Source organism: Vitis vinifera, chromosome 5, assembly GCF_030704535.1.
Source record: "Vitis vinifera cultivar Pinot Noir 40024 chromosome 5, ASM3070453v1".
In the NCBI taxonomy this organism is placed as follows: Eukaryota; Viridiplantae; Streptophyta; class Magnoliopsida; order Vitales; family Vitaceae; genus Vitis; species Vitis vinifera.
The window spans coordinates 21,620,626-21,637,757 of record NC_081809.1 but is presented as its reverse complement, the minus strand read 5'-3'; the positions used below and the strand labels follow the sequence as shown (position 1 = coordinate 21,637,757).

The 17,132-nt window shown below is 33.9% G+C and overlaps 1 protein-coding gene and 1 non-coding gene across 4 annotated transcripts; one reads left to right on the top strand and one right to left on the bottom strand.

Moving 5' to 3' along the window:
- The first annotated feature begins 1,047 nt into the window (after positions 1–1,047).
- On the top strand, positions 1,048–1,243 carry LOC132253877 (U2 spliceosomal RNA). The gene has a single exon (XR_009465791.1). It is a non-coding gene; the product is annotated as a U2 spliceosomal RNA (small nuclear RNA).
- A 148-nt stretch (positions 1,244–1,391) lies between these two features.
- LOC100265198 (ATP-dependent DNA helicase 2 subunit KU70) lies at positions 1,392–15,551 on the bottom strand. Of its 3 annotated transcripts, XM_002267839.5 has the most exons (19): positions 15,353–15,548; positions 15,158–15,235; positions 14,176–14,292; positions 10,544–10,658; positions 8,942–9,047; positions 8,675–8,792; positions 8,487–8,570; positions 8,344–8,402; positions 7,606–7,739; positions 7,460–7,503; positions 6,330–6,403; positions 5,959–6,106; positions 4,661–4,722; positions 3,800–3,860; positions 3,434–3,526; positions 3,231–3,351; positions 2,320–2,422; positions 1,997–2,177; positions 1,392–1,804 (listed from the first exon to the last, which is right to left on the bottom strand). In XM_002267839.5, exons 1-19 carry the CDS (start codon positions 15,410–15,412, stop codon positions 1,691–1,693), a joined length of 1,872 nt encoding a protein of 623 aa, XP_002267875.1. In that variant the 5' UTR covers positions 15,413–15,548; the 3' UTR covers positions 1,392–1,690. The 3 variants fall into 3 exon arrangements, 2 of the variants coding, with proteins under 2 accessions (XP_002267875.1, XP_010650420.1); XR_002030178.2 differs by lacking the exon at positions 1,392–1,804 and having other exon boundaries at positions 2,066–2,177; positions 2,320–2,447; positions 15,353–15,551; XM_010652118.3 differs by lacking the exons at positions 1,392–1,804; positions 1,997–2,177; positions 2,320–2,422 and adding an exon at positions 2,469–2,753 and having other exon boundaries at positions 15,353–15,551.
- Positions 15,552–17,132: the final 1,581 nt, after the last annotated feature.

Genomic DNA, 17,132 nt, shown 5'->3' with positions numbered 1-17,132 from the left:
AGTCCCAAGTCTAAGCCCAATTCTAAGCTGGTTCGATTTGTACTCTTAAGCTTAATACGCCTGGCTACACAAACGCTTATTAGTGTCTGATAGTGCCTACTAGTTGGCGTATCGTCTCAGGCTCCCTCATAATCACATTGTAAAAATATTTTGGGTTCTTGTAGGTACATCATGATTTCTCTTAGCCCTTTACGGCAGCAAATCGGAGTGTTCAATCTCAATTTCCACTCAGCTTCATAATTCTCTCCATTTTTCTTTGTTGAAATTCTCATTTAAATAATAAATGGGATAATATTTAATAATCCAATAAAAATGGTGGATAGAAGTTAAGGCTGTTTTTTTTCTTCTGAAAATTCGAGAAAATTTGATCTTTTTTTCTCATCATTATAACTTCATCTTCATCTCAAGACTTGTAAATAATTGATTCTCCTGCGTCACTATAATAATGGTGACATTTAGAATGTGTTAAAAATTGATTTTATATTAAATTATAAATTTAAAATTTATTATTTAATTTTATCATTAAGGTTATTTGATAAAATTAATTTAAAATTTATTTTAAATCATAAATTGATATATTTATTTTTATAAATTATAATTAGGGTAAAGGATGTTAAGGAATAAAAAAGGGGATTATGAAGGTAATTAAAATTAATGAAGATGAATAAGTAAAATGAAGATGTGAATTTAAAAATAAATTAATTATTTTTATTTATTATTTAAAATTATTTTTGACTTTAAAATTGTATCATTAAATTATTATACCAATATACTTAATTTATTTAAAAACTTAAATTAAGTTATTAAGTCACTTTTCAAAACATATCTAATTAACTCTAATCCCATCGAAAAATCCCTAAAATAAGTAATTCATTGATTATAAAATTTGATTTTAGTACTTTTTAACCAAATATCTCAAATCAACCCCACCTCATTATATTATATTATTAAATACTTGTAGAGGAATGGGAGTCCCACATCGGCCATGAATGAAAGGAGCATCAACACTAAGGGATATAAAAAGAAGAGGAAGAGACAGAGAGAAGCATACCTTTCTCGGCCTTTTGGCTAAGATCAAGTGTAGTATCTGTTCTTATCAGTTTAATATCTGATACGTGGGACATCGTCCCACATGATATTAAATTAATTTTTTAAGGGGGAGGGTCCACCACAATAGCTTGCTATTGGGATCCTCGAGCGTCGCCCTAGCGTTGCACTACTGCTTGGGCCTGGCGCACTCCTCCGATACTAGCCCAAGTCTTGGCCATGTAATGACCACTATCCTTGGTTCAGGACACTAGGATCTTGGCCCAATTTGGAAGCAAAAGTCCAAACACAGGCCATTTTGCTTGAGACTCCATGATTTGGTTCTCAAGATTTACTTTGATTCATTTGCGGAAAAGGGCAAATTTTTGAACCATAAAATTAGGTCTTCCACCCCTTTTAGGAACTGAATTTGATGAACAGTTTTGTGATTTGGAATTCCATACAACATAATTCCAAATCAATTGCTAATTTTGCTATCATCACCAGGAAGAACCCTGTGAGTTCTCAGAAACATGATTCCAAAACCCAAAGTGCAAAGGTTGAGCTAAAGTTACAAGCAAAACTAGTGGGTTTTGTTTTCTCCCCTTGTTCACCAAAAGCTTACTCTGCTGGGGGCAAAATTGATCAGCCTGAAAGCAGCACCTCATTTTCCCATGTGAGTTAAGATCCTGCTGATCAAAACTTCCTTCTTTCCACCAACTGCAAGGTTATGCGCCGTCAGGTAGTACTTCAACTCCACTGTCGTCAAATCTTTCAACTGCAAAACATGCATGAATTATACACCATCCAGATAGCATCAAACTTAAGCTGATTTTTGGATTTTATTTTAATCCCAATTCAGTGTGGCTGTACCACTAAATCTCATTTTGGTTCAATTTATTTCACTTCACTCAAGCGACAAAATTCAATACCAAATTGCAACACAAAAAACAAGCACATTGCATTTTACCCTTCCATTGTCTGCAAGGTCAGCCCAGTCATATTTTGCTGATTCCTTAACAGCATTTTCAGCAACAGCTTTTCGTTTTTTGGAGGCATCACTTGCTTTTCCATGACCTTCATCTTCTTCATTGTAGTTTTCCCCATAGACAGACTTCTTGAATTCTTCCAATGCATTGACAACTCCTGGTCTGTAGGCCACACACATAATGGACATTGCTTCAACTTGGAAATCCATAAAAACAAAATTTCTTCAAAAATCAAGGGCAGTGGACAAAAGCAAAAAGAGTGGTGGATAGAAAAGATGTGGCAAGTAGAGATGCTTCCATTTACCTAGCCATCCCTTCCTCATCTGGAAGAGTTTCGTCTTTGATTTCAGGCATCTCATCTTCTTCCAGGGCTAGAGCCTGTAGCACTGCATAATGTCTCTGCAAGGCTGCAGGAAGTTACTCTGTTACATACTGAGAATCAAAAGTGAAAATTCAGATAGAAATCAACCCGGCATTCCATTTCCCATTTCATTTAAACAAAAATCATTATATTCATTAAATCCACAAGGACATCAATTCCAAAGACTGAAGCTTGAGTACAAGTGAGTGTATTAACAAATCCTAGAGTATTGTGAAGATCAATATATCCAGGGATGTTGACAGTATGACAGAATCAACCCTTGAGTTTCTCAGATCAATCAATTGTTCTTTGTGGTCCAGAGTTGAAGAGAATGATGTAGTTTCAGAATTGACCAAGATGAAGGTAGCATAATATATCTGCAAGTGGATAAATTATCATGTTTCATCATTCAAAAATTAATAAAAATGTTGTAAAGTATAATAACTTATCCACACTGAGATTTCCATAAGGTTTATGTCAATAGGCAAATTCAAAATTACAAACCTATTTTTTTTGTTTTCCAGAAAATGGGGTCTACAGGTGAGTTTCAATGGTAGTTTTGCAAGAAGTGAGACTTCTAACTGCAAAATAGACACTCTCAAAAGTCATATAATTTACCATTGCAGAGATCTTCCCTAGGGATAAAAAAAATTTACAGACCAAAAAAAGCCACCTTTTTTTTTGTTTGTTTTTTTTATTTTTTTGGTACAATTTTTGTTTCTAGGGAACTTCAGAAGTAGGCAGATAAGTTAGATACACAGTAAACAGCCATCACAAGAGAATCGCACACCATATGCAAAGAAACCATCTTATTTTTAAGCTACAATTAGCAATGCAGAATATGATGATTTTACCCGGATTGGCAAATTGGCATACTGAAAAATCCTTCAAGTCTATGCGCCTCATTAAAGCAGTGGCCTTTTTTATTTGATCATCAGTTGCTCGAGGTGTTGGGACAGTTATATCCGAATGAAGCTGCAAAATGTAATTGAATTCCTTAGTTATAAAGTCAGTCTTACTGAAGAGCATCTTTAACCAACTCAAAGTTCTCTCTTGCCTCTTCGATGTGTCTGATATCATCAGAATATGGAAGATATATCATATGCATGCCTGGTGGCTCAACCTGAACACCACCAGCAATGATCTCATCCTGCAGTTTCATCAAAATTAGAGTTTTATCATAAGTGCAAAATGTAAAGAATAACTTAGAAACATGAAAATAACAATTACAATTTTACTCGGACTTTCAGATTGACTAAACCACATCATTTCATCCTTTGTACCCCATCATTATTGGTTGATGCTGATTTCAGATAAATGAGTGGATAGAAGATTTTATATAATTTCAATACACTGATGAATTCTAGAATTTTTAGCATATCACCACTTTTTTCACCAGTTCTGACTAAAGTTGGCATCTTACTTGTGCAACAAGGGCAACCAATTGAGGATGAGCTGAACCGCCATAAAATGCAACTGCAAAACTGAAGAAACATGGAAATCTCAAAATTATAACTATGATATACTATTTCAAAGTAAGCAGCAGTATGTAATGTACCTCCAAGAAAGAACAGGATGCACAAGCAACAGGCTAATTGCTAATTATAGTGCGTCCAGACAATCTTTCAGAATTGTCATGGATACTAGCTTCAAATGCCATCCAGCATGAAACATGTTTGAGAAGTTAAGAATAAAAAATAATTGTAATAATACGTGTAGTCAAACAGTAGGCCAGGCAAAAAAGAAAAATAAGCATGAGCTCTAGCACTTATGCTGGTGTAAGTGAACATGATGGCTAAAAATATGTTGTAGAAAAGAGACAGAAAAATAAAAATAAACAGAAAGACGAAAGAAAATCTGCAAGGAGTTGTTTTTGGAAAAAAAAAAAAAAAACATAATTGAAAAGCATGAGGGATGGAGTACATCACCTCTTGATTTTATCACTTTTTTTCTTTTTTGATCAGAAACATGGATTTTATCACTTTTAATCTTCAGTTTCATCCCTCTGGTCAATTGATGGAAAGAAAAAAAAAAGAAAATTAAAGGCACTGTGTTTTAGAATTTTAACCAGGCATCAACTAAGTAGAAAAGTTATAGTGCAAAACAACTATTCTCTGTACAAAGAACACCTGAAAATTGAAACGAACAACACATGGTTATCATGATGATGAAACTGTTCCACAACTGAAGTATAAGGCGTGGGAATAAACATGACAAATGTTAATGCAGTGGATAAGCCTGAGTAATATACTAGCACATGAGAATACACATGTAGACTACCAACCGTTTAAGCCTTAACATGGATCTATGGAGGGCAATAAAAATGCAAGTACTACCAACCACTTCCTGCATTGAATAACAAACAAAAGAAGAGTTAGCTCTGGAAAATATTAAAATATATGTAAAAATAGTAAGACAAACTATCTCAGTGAGGTTGCTGTTGTTGGTTGCCAAGGTGTTGTCCTAAGTACAATAATACTTACTGAGCTGCCAATGTATGAAAAATTTGGAAAAGGTAGATATAATTATTTTTCACCATCAAGTGGTGGAACACAAAGAAGTGCTACATATAATCAACATTAAACAACCTGGGAAATTTTTTATGTAACAAGAAAAGATGTTGCGTAAACACTGCTACCTTGTAACCACTCAGAACTTTACACCAGTCCATTTTCAACCTTCCCCCACTCTTCTATAGATGTTATGTGGATTATGACTGTATGGAGCCATCTGATCCATAACCACTTATTTCTTTTGATAAAAACTAAAATGGTAAATATAATTTGGAGGGGACAGCCTTCATGCCAAAACTAACTTGATATCTTGGATAATGAGAAGCATGGCACATCCCAAAATATCAGTGAGGTTGACAAGATTACACCAGATTAGTTTATGTTAGAGGGAGATCTTATTTTTTATCCACTTCAAATCTATGGGCTCTTTTTCTGCAGAGTCCTTTAGCTTCTTTAGAATACACTGAGCATTTACCTTGACACTTTCCAGTGTCATCAATGGATCTTGGATGCTGATTTTCATGTCCAGGGGGCAAATTGGATCCTCATCTGCTCTCTTGTTAAATATTGTGAAAGGAGAAATTATTCATGTGTTGTTGGAGAGAGATGTTCTTGAAAAGAAACAAAAGTTACAAACTTGCATCCACTGGAGTAATAGAAGCATCACAGAAGTCAAAATATTTTATTCACTCGAGAACTGTTCCCAATGAAGCATCAGGCTTAAAATAAGTCACCTGTACAAATGCTTGCCTGACAAAGGATATGAATTTAAGCAACTGCAGCTGAATTTCATGTTTAAAGGTGGGGATCCATATGCCTTTTTGTTATCTTGATTACATAAACACATAAATAGACAGACAAACAGACAGACAGAGACAGAGATTAATATGTATCACATCAACTTGTGAGAAAACAAATATAAGAAGTGTTATCACTTAGTCACTAAATTAAATGATCACATCAAGCCATCAGCAAATACCTTAGCAACTCAATATTGTGATAGATCCTTGAAAGGGGGAAAAAAAGTAGAATGAAAACAAGAAGCAAAACAAAAGCAAGTCAGAGTAACCTTGTCAGTAGGAAAAACGAATGTTGATGGCCTCAAGTTGTGGTAATCTTTTAAGCAACTCAAAGGTTTGAATCCTAGAAGGCGAAGATGTCCAGTTGAAATTCTTTTCACTTCTGATAGCTCTTCTGTTGTAAACTTAACATTTTTACTGAAAAGCAAATGAAAAAGAGTAAGCTCAATTTAAAAAAAAAAAAAAAAAACAATACAATGTCAATAGTTAAATTTATAAATACTGAAGATTTCTATATACATATAAGAACTAAAAAGGGAATATTGCAAAGTCAAACTGGTGAAGGATTTCTTAAAAAAAGGGAATATTTTAAATCAATTAAGAGAACTAAAAAGGAGCATTATAAAGAAAATAAATTTACTTTTTATAAGGATGAAAACGTTTAGTTGGTTGAACCAAAGCCCCAGTATCTGCACAGATGAAAGATCTCTCTGTCTGCATCAAGTGAATATTGCAGAAGTTTAAGTTACAACTAGTTCTTGCAGCATGCGAACCCTATCTAAAACAATAATTTTTCTGGAACAATGAATGAAGCACCAATTCAGAATTAGTTTGATAAGTAGGAATCAACCAGAGCAAATATGTATCATTAACTTCATCTATAAATAATACATTAATATTGCAATGCAATGCCAAGGTCTTAAAAAAATATTAGAAATGGGAAAAAAATAACCATCTGAGCTTTGTCAAAAGCTATTCTCTCTAGTTTAGCCTTTTTGAGATAGCTCCAAAATATATTCCAACGCCACTTTTTTCTTTCCAGGGTAAACTTAGAGACAATTGATCTGGTGCTATGATTTGCCAGCCACTTTGAGAATCATTTGGCTGGAAAGGTATACTGTGATTCTATAACAAAAAATAATTCCTACGTGAACCACTTTTTCCAAAACTACAGAAGCATCAAACTGATGGATAATATGGGCCTTTAAAAGCGAAATACTGAATATCACTGCCAAACCTACATAAACTTATAAATTGCCATCATTAGTCTGCAATACCCTGAGGCTGTGTTTGTTTGATGTGTATTTTGACTAGGTAATGAGTATCTCATTCTTAGATATAAAGTGATCCAGTCTGGGAAACACGTAACCTTGACAACTTTAATTTCCTGGAATACCATATCCTCCCAGATTGGGTGTGACATCTCTTACCTATAGCTGCTTTGGTATTTTTATTCTCATTCTTAGGAAAATAAAAAAAGAAAAGAAAGAGGGCAAGTGTGTCCATTTCAAATACCCTCATTTATAATAATCTAACTTTTAGAGGGTAATCAAACGTTAAAATGCACATGAACTTTGGGCAGGGGGTCTCAAAATTCTGATAATAGTCAAATGAGGGAACTGGAAGATCTACATCCATAGCATTCCCATTCCCAAGCTTAGATATTAGCAAACCAAACACCCTATTGAGTACTAATACCATATAAAAAGTTTTAACCATATGCATGTATACACAGGATAGAAGACATATAATGTCACAAAGCAGTGGTACCTTTAAAGGAAGGTTGGTGATAGAGTCAAGCCAGGTAATTGTCCCTATGAAAAGAAATCATGGAAACAAATATTTAACAACATACAAAAGATGCAAGAAGATGGCTTGTAGTGAATAACTGAAACTTGGCAAATGGTGAGATATACCAGGAACAGTCGGACGGATCAAAGCATATGTATTCAGTTCAATAGATAGGCCTTTGACAATTGAAAATGTGATTCTTCTAACCACACGCTTCTTAAACATACGCTTTCTCAGCTGATTTTTCATGTCTGTCAATCTGAAATTGGAAAACTTATAATTTCAGAAACTACTGTCACTTGAGTTTAGAATCTGGTCAAAGACTCAGAGGTCATAATCCAAGTTGCATGCTAGGGAAACTTCAGGTCAAGTAGAGGATAGACAAGAATTTCATTTTCTATCTGTGCTGATGTTGTCATTAACTCATGAACTCAAGGTTACAGTTCATGTAAAAAGCCAGATATTTACATCTTGGTTGAACTTCTATACCCTAGTGATATGTTAGCTTTTCTTGCATGCCAGCAGGCAAGACAGCATTCCCAAATTCAGGCTGTTACATATAGCATTCAAACACCCATTTAGCATTGAACATGAAATTTCAACCTGAAAATGATCGGGAATATTGGTCCATGCCTGGAAGATACTTAACCATAACCATCAAAGCATACTGAATCTGATAAGGTGGTTTTTCACATCAAGTTACTTCATTGATATAAAAATGAAAAATTTGTCAAAAGGAACAAATGTTTGCAATGCATATAAACTCTGATTTGCCTGTTAAAAAAAAACATAAAACGCAAACAATGGTCCTTTTAGTCGCAAAGTGAAATATCTTAAGAGAAAATTTAGAAAGAAACACTTACTTGTCCCCTACTGAGGGCATAAATAGAGCAAGGTCATCACCTTCCAATCCTATTAAATCCTAAAAGACAGACATGTGAAAGTGGTTTACTGGTGCAAATTAATCTAATCAATAATAAAAGGTTTTCAGACATGATGGACGTACAGCATAAAAAGCAGAAACATTAAATTCCTCGTCAGGGCAACTCAAGGGGAGGAGTTCAATTGAGATGCCAAGATCTTGTGTATCCTGAAAAATTGAACAAGTGGCTCCATCTAAAAAATGAAATTTCCTTATACAAGAAGGCATGGAATTATTAAGTATGTGCAACTAATGCATAAATTAATCAGTACTTTAGCCCGTTGCAACGTGGTTCTTGTCATATCCATTTTTGTTGCCCCTGTGATACTCCCAAAAGGGTCGTCTTCATTCGTAAACAAGAGTATTCGCTTATCAGCTGTCTTTGCAGACCTGAAATATTTCATTGCCAATTTATGCAAAAGGCCATATATATGTGTCTTAGGATACAAGAGGAAGTCATTTTTTTAAAGTAAGAAAGGAAAAAATGGAAAAGAGAAAGAACCAAGCAGGGAATGAAAGAAAAATAAATGTAGCATCACCCTTTACGCAGCAACGCTTGTGCCGCCCAGAGAGCATTGTAAAGAGAATTTTCGCGAGATCCAGACATGATACCATACTGACTCCCAATTTCTTTCATGAACAATTCTGCATGGCAACAGTTTACTTATGAGGCAACAATTTCATTCAATAAGTATCCTTCACAAATAAGGCATTAATAAACAATAATTTTTCTCCTTCACTCTTTGATAATACTAATTCATAGATTCCTAAGACCATAATTGCCCCTGTAAGTCCCACCTTGCTCAAATTACAGTTTACTTGGTTTTCCAAAGATTTCATGCCTATGTCAACCTGTTTACCAAAATAATATTTTGAACAACTAGCAATTCTATACCAGAGAGAGTTTGTATCATTTTACCAATCCCAAGGGTTTGCACAGTAGAGTAGTGATTTTTTCCTCTTGTGTATCATTAGGATATCAATCATGTGTATCTTATATTCACCAGTGGAGGCAGTTCCACCACTTACTGCTGTTCTCTCTTTGTACTTAGGTTTTTTATGACCTTCATTGACAGGAGTTCTTCCTTTCGTTGTCAAAACAATGATTTTTTTTTTTTTGGGTGCCATTTTCATTAATTCTCCACTTCTGGATGTGCTATTTGTGCGCTTGCTAACTTTTTCTGTCCTGATTTTTCAGTGACTTGTATACTTAAAAATGTTCTTTCATTTTTTTTTTTGTGTGTCTATCCAGTTTATTCTTCTGGCTCAATTTTGAGGCAATTTTTAGCTAAGATTACACATGCATATGTATTAACCTATGTAAATTAGGTGATTGAATTTTTTTCCCCAATAGGTCAATTTTTGTCCCCATTGAGACTTGAACCTGGAAACTCAAGTGATTGAATTTTCATTGTTGGTCGAATGATGAATATTGAAAAGGGAGAAATAGGGTTTGCATATTGTGAATGAATTGGATCAGACACATTATTGAACAACCAATCTTTGATTGGCTTTGTCAGAATGTTAGCAACTTCGATTTGCATCCTCTAAATGTCATCTATGATCCAAAAACAATTACAACCCAGCTTAAAGTTCATAGATTCATGCATGCCTGATCCCATAAATAAACTCCCTCATGGAGATAACACTAGGATATAACTGTTACAACAATTACCCTATCTATGACTGCTGTAGAAGGATGAACTATGAAGTCAGAATGACATTATCATTTGTAAATTTGAAACCACTATGCCATAAAGCAATTCTTCTTAAAAGGAAGATTTGACAGAAACAAAACAAACAAATGTCGACAAACTCGTTCAAGATATTTTCTTATCTGATAAAGAAATAGATAGAAGTTGTCTTATGATTTCAAAGCACTGAGTAGTAGTAAAATGGTCAATGTTAATCTTGAATGGAACTTAATATCCCCAGGAGTGGAAAAAATACATTAAGCTTTATGTGAGTTTAAAAACATGAGCATGTAAAATTCACCAAATAGTATAATTTTAAAAAGTAGGAGAGTCCTGCATAAACAAAAAATGCTTACTGTGATTAAAGATTCAGCAAATATCACCATAAAACAGAAATTGCTAAAAAAGAAAAAAAGAAAAAAAACAACCCCAAGCACCCAAGCTTACCTTCTATACGATCAAATTCTTTTATTAGCCTAGCAGTAGGCCTGTCCAAGTACTCCCTTTCAGCAACATTAAATACAAAAACTCCATTCAAGTCCTGCAAATTCTTCTTTTCCCTCTGCAAACAAAACAGAGAGTAAGGATTGGTTCTATTTGGGATTGAACCAAATAACAAATAGAATATAGTTTTAAAGCTTGATCACTCAAATCCATATTCAAGAACTTCAAAAGTAACCATAATCCTTGTCTCACAAGCAAACTGAACAAAAGCTGCACAGGCTATTTAGCAGAAATTTCATAAAAGAGAGCACTTCCTCTATTTCTCAATCTTGAACATAGAGACAAAGGTCAAATTTCACTGGCCATACCTTACCCCCCATGCCTAGTAATCTGCCACCCTCACTCTCAAGGTTTCCTCTTTGCACCAATCATTATCCCAGAAATGAACTTGCCATCCATTCTGCACTTTTTGGTGTGTGAACAACTCCACCCAACCTTTACTTGTCCCCTTCCACATCCCCACAGCAGAAGATTCCATAACTATTCTGAACCACAATCCACCACACTCGTTCTATAGTTCCTCAATGCCATCTCCTTTAACTATCCTTTTCCATAGCAAATCTCTTCAACCATATGCATAGTAAGACCCTATTCACTTTCTTCATCCTTTGGCAACCCAACACACCTTTTTCTATAGGCTCACAAGTCATCTTCCAATAAATTAGGTGCATCTTCTTTTCATCTCCCAGCCTACCCCACCAAGAAGAAGAAGAAAAGCCTCCTTGAATTATTCTAAATTAATGGTCCTGAAAGCCTAGAAGAGACATGAAACATACTTTTCAATCAAAGTAAGTTCCCTCTTCAAGAGATCCTGCCTTTAACACATAGCCAGCCTCTTCTCCTCTCCAACAAAAAATCCCACACTATAGAGCTTTAGGGGGTCCTAAAAGGAAGACCTAAGTAGAGAGAAAAGAATAAAAATGAAGCACACCCAAGAAGACATACTAGCTTTCCTGGTTGTTGACCTATGTGCTCCTCATTCCATAAGAAATACTGCTAAGAAAAACCAAAGAAATCCTTCCCATCTTGGCTGAGATTCTATTGCAACTTAGACTTGCAAAGAGGAACTGAACCATATTAACCCTCCCAATACTCAATGATCTCCTCCTACCCTTCCCTCAACCCCCACCCACAAAATCAAACTATGTATATTTAAAAAAAAAAAAAAAAAAAGATAGAAAGAAAGAACGAAAGAAATTGAATCATAGACTAACCACCAAGGTTCCTCCCAAAAATCTCCTTTTCCCCTCCCATCCACTAACCAATTGACCTTTATAAACACAGCTCCAAAACCATCATCTACTACTCTGAATTTGCATTATACTTAGTAGGCAGCCACCTTTATTCCCCAACCCAACCATCACCCTTTTCCCATGCCAAAATGACACCATCCACAGACACACAAGTTCCTAATAATTCCCAATAAAAAAAAAATAGGTAGATTCCCAAATTCACACCCTCTATAAACACGTACTTACATTTTATTCTCCTGAAAGCAAACCACCTTGACCTGTCCATCCCTGAAGCATTGGTTCGCTCTTCAACATTCCAAGATAAGACATATATGTCACGGACTTAGTCTTTTCCTAAGCTCGTGCGACACTTAGACAAGTCAAGACACTTGATCTTGCTAAGTCGGCCTTACTCCCAATGCTTAACTTATTAGGCTAAGATGCTCACAACTCGGAAGCTTTAGAAGACGTAGTAGGCAACTCTTGAAAAATGGAAACTTTTATTGCTCAAAGGAAGCTTTACAAGCGCTTTTGGGAACTCACTTGCTTGGTTAGGAAGTGATTTGGGTGGTGTCTTGGCCAAATGAGGGTCTCACCTATTTATAGGCACCAATGGAATTCTCTGGAACCTTGGAGGGTTCCTTACAACTCAAGAATAATCTAGAAGCCCCTACACTAGTCTATGTACAAGGGTATCTACAAGATGACTTTGGAAGATTCTAGAACCACCCCACACTATTCCAATGCTCTCCTAGCCAAGTGTAGAGATGTGTGGACATCTCTAGCCCTCTCTAGAAGCTTCCATACTCTTCCAATTTGTAGCTAAGTGTAGATGCCTCCAAGGGTCTCTAGAAGCCTCCCACCTCCTATATAAGCCCATGGGGTGGGTCATTTGAAGCATCTTGTGACATATAGCTCCATAAGACCATATGCCCCCTCCCCCTTAAAATTCTCTCTCTACCCCTACTACTCCTAGTTTACCTTCCCTCATAGTTAAACAATGACATAACTTTCTCAATTGCCTTCCTTTCTTAGAGCTAAACCTCATCCCTTTTGCAAAATTCCCTCTTTGTGACTCTTTTTTTCCAATGGCCTTAGAAGCTCTCATAACTTCATCTCCTGCTTAGAAGAGAAACCCAAGAATTACCAAATCTCAAAATCTTACTAAGGATCAATCCATTACATCCTCCTGTTCTAAACCTCCCACTTCACAGCTTCATCATCATCCCAGCCGGATTTACACAACATCTAGCTACATATTAATGGAACATAAAACAACTTGCAAGTCCCCTTCCTCATCTATAGAATCTTGCCCATGACTAGCATCTTCATGGGATGATCACTAAACTGCCTGGCCTCCGGCACATAACATACTGAAGTTTATTCCTTCTCATAACTTTAATTTTATACCAATTTGAGTTTTGAAGCTCAAAATTGATTTAGTTTGCTTTTTTCCTCTTTGTTTTTACTATGATCCCAACACCAACCCAGATACTGAAATTGAATTAGGATTGTACAAGGCTATTATAAGGATTTGACCATCTATTGAAAGAGGCTTAAGACAAATGCCTAAGCAGACAGGTTTCATACAGCCAAAGGCATGCTTGGTATTAATATGATTACTGTCACAACAAGTAAGAAGAAACCCAGTATATCTCACAAACTGTCAATTCATGAATTGTGTACTATAACTTTAATCTTATTACATGCTTTGGACTTAACTATCAATGTGTTCTTTAGCATTGTGGACAGAAAATTATGGTAGTTTATGAATGGGGTTTCCAAGGCTAACTATACTGGCACTCTGTCTTTTCTGTAGCACCATGAGATGTGATGAAATCAGATTACTTTAGATCATTTGCATTCCAGAAAAAGAAACCTCTTAGAGCAACAATAGTAAAGCTGTTAGTCTTTGTGAAGCGTAATATCAACTTTCAGCCAATGCAAATAAAGAGGGAGAGTTAGAATTCATTTTAGCTCTTGCATATGGAATTAGATGATGAATGGACTATCAAACTAGAAGAGACATATCTAAGTGAACATAATTCATGGATTGAGATCCCTGAATGCTTTCAAGTAAGTGAAGAATGAAATGGAAAAAGCAAGCAAGGTATAGCTTGTGCTTCAGCCATTGAAATTGCAAATTTAGAGACTTCACATAAATTATCACTTAACACAACATTGTAGGATTCAAGAAAGGAAGCACAAGTCATTTAAACAAAAACCAAAAGGAAGAAAAGGAAAAGCTAGATAACCATATTTTGAAAAGACATCAGTAAAGCATCTTGTTGAATGAATCCAGGCAAATAAACATTTCAATTCATCACAAGGTCACCAGCTTACAGTGTTGAAGAAGCATATTGCTACTTCATCATTAGAGTTATTGATGATTTGAGTCTTCAGTGACTGGGAAATACAGCTAACGGCAGCATGAAAAGGAGTTTCATCCTTTTGATCTTCCTGAAAATATTGAAAAATAAAGATGCGTCATTCACATTTCGTCCATGAAGTTATAAAACATCTGAATACTTCTCCCTAAAGGAGCACATTGATATGGATTTATTCAACTAAAAAGCCAACCAGGAGAGTATCTTCTTCTGTTTTTCTTATTAAGCCAAAGCATTTTGACCAATTAATCAAATGGCAAGCAAATCAAAGCAACTAACAGTCAACCTTTTTATGCACAGTGATGTAGCATGTCTTCCATTAGTACAGAAGCTCCAGTGCAACAACCAGATGACAAATTAGACTGAATAACATTATATCAAATAGATAGATCAAACAGATTCAATCATCCTCAGATTTCATATGCTATTTGCATGCATTGACCTAGGAGCTTGCTTGAACTATTTTGCATGGGGTAGAAAGTTGTTTGATAGAGAAGAAAGAAAATTAAACAAGTATCATTTTGCAACAAATAATAGGCTTTCCTAGAAAGGACTAAGAGGCATTGCATCAAATATGTAACATGCACAATCCATTTCTCCTAGAAGTGACTAAGTGACACTTCACCAACTACATAACATGCACAAGCTAACAGTAAACACCTCACAATCCTCAAATAGAACCCCTGCAACATTAAGATGTTTCATGATTATGTAATGCATGTTAGTTCGATACATATTTTTGGTTCGCTTATAAACCCTTCAAGCATTTTCCCTCCCACACCTTCTCTCACTCTTCTTTCTTTTTTTTTTTCCTTTCATTTATCAATAAATCTGACCAGTCCCAAACTCTGATCTAAAACACTGCCTTGAAACATTTTCCAGGTAAACAAACAAAGTACACTGCAAAATCCAAATGAATGCAGCTAAAAGAAACTTACCCCTTGAAAAGTGGTGCTGAACATTTTGGGCGAAGCATCCACAAGATAAACCACAAACTCTTTGGTCGATGCTTTTTCCTAAACAAGAATTCAAGATTCAGACACTCACCCAAAGTCCCATACAAAAAATTGAAATGCATCTGGAAGTTGTAAGGTTAAAAAGCTTGTTGGGGACAGATGAACAAAAAAACCAACCAGGTCATTATCTGGGTCGTCTTCGTCGTCCTTGAAAATATCATCTGGGTCCAAATCCATCTTCAGATACTTGTTGCTTTCGAATTAGAGAGAGAAGAAGAGCTTTCCCGCGACTATTCACTTTTTGGCTTCTCTAAGAAGAATTCCAAATAGGATTTGTCTGACTGGTCCACACCAAAATGCCCCCTAGTGGAAGTTGCTTCTTCAACAAGCTCATTCGAAATTAATTTTGGAAAATGTCAAAATTAAATTTGAAAGAAATTTATTGGCATTTACGCGAGGTTAATTTTAGGAAATATTTTTAATTTATCTCGTACTTGAAAAATAAAGTTTGAGTGTAGTAATTATTTTGGAAAACAATTATAAAAAATTGTTTTTAACAACCTTTTTAAAAAATATTTTTTAATATTTTATAAAACAAAAATATGTTTGAAAACCTATATATTTTTTACTCATTTTTAATATTTTTAAATATGTTTTAAAAATAATTTTTATATTTATTATCTTATTTTAAATCATTTTACATGTTTCTATAATCGCTTTTTAAAATAATTATTAGAAAACAAGTGAAACTAATAAATAAAAAAACTAAAACTGTTATATGAAAATACTATATTTTCTAGGGAGAATTACCCAAAAGGGTGGGCCGGAAAAAATAATGACTATGAAGGTTCACTCTTTTAGAAGACAATTTTACTTTTGAATATGTTTTCTATATTATTTATAAATAAATTGAGATTGTCAATGATGTGGGGCTCATGATAAGTACAAGTTAATAAATGACGTGGGGCCCATATATGATGATAAGTACAAGTTGATAGGCCATCAACGGTACATTTCTGAACTTGAAAAAATTGTTGTCACTTTTGAACAATTGTCTATTTAAAAATTTGCTATTTTTTTTTCAAAAAAATTGAGATTTCTTAAAGAACCTTGTAAAAAAAAATAATTTTTAATATCTCATAAATAAAAACTATATCCTAAAGTTATTATATCGTTTTATATATAAAACATACAATTAAAAACTTTGTTATCATAATATAATGAATAATTATTTTTTACGACCACTCATCAATTGAATAATATATAAATATCCAATTGACTAACACACACCTATTAAATGGAATAACTCCCAATTATTCATTGGATAATATAGCATGTGAAAAAATTAAATAAAAATAAATTAAATTATGTTGTAATATATTATAATAATAGTGTATTTATATTGTAAGTATAATGCATTTATATCGTACCTATATTTCATTATAAAAGTAATAATTCTAAAAATGTTTATTCATACCCTATTGGTATTAACACATCGTATTAATATATTAACAATATTTATTTAGTGTTTTAAAATTATTTAATAATTTTTGTATATATATATATATATATATATATATATATATATATATATATATATATATATATAAACTACGTGAATTCAAATTTGTATTTCATTTTATTTCAAAATTATTTATGATATAAGTATGTTGTGAAATATAGTATGATTATACAAAATTACCATTTTTATAAAAAATTTCATAAATTTCTTAATTAGGTTTTATTGTAATGTATTGTAATGTAAGTGTATTTATATTGTAATTATAACATATTTTTGTTGTGCCTGTATTTTATAATAAAAGTAATAATCTTGAGAATCACCTTTTATACCTTATTAATATTCAGCATATCAAATATATTAACATCATCCATTCAATGCATTGAAAAAAAAAATTTATATGAAAAAAAAAAAACACTATGCAAAGGAAAAAAAAAT

Bases quoted from the DNA above. Each gene is read 5' to 3' on its own strand.
- LOC100265198 (XM_002267839.5), bottom strand. From the start codon at position 15,412: ATGGATTTGGACCCAGATGATATTTTCAAGGACGACGAAGACGACCCA. The intron at 3,352-3,433 runs GCAAGAGAGAAC...TACATTTTGCAG, and splicing joins ATATCAGACACATCGAAGAG to CTTCATTCGGATATAACTGT. The intron at 1,805-1,996 runs GTAAAATGCAAT...CATGTTTTGCAG, and splicing joins ACCTTGCAGACAATGGAAGG to TTGAAAGATTTGACGACAGT.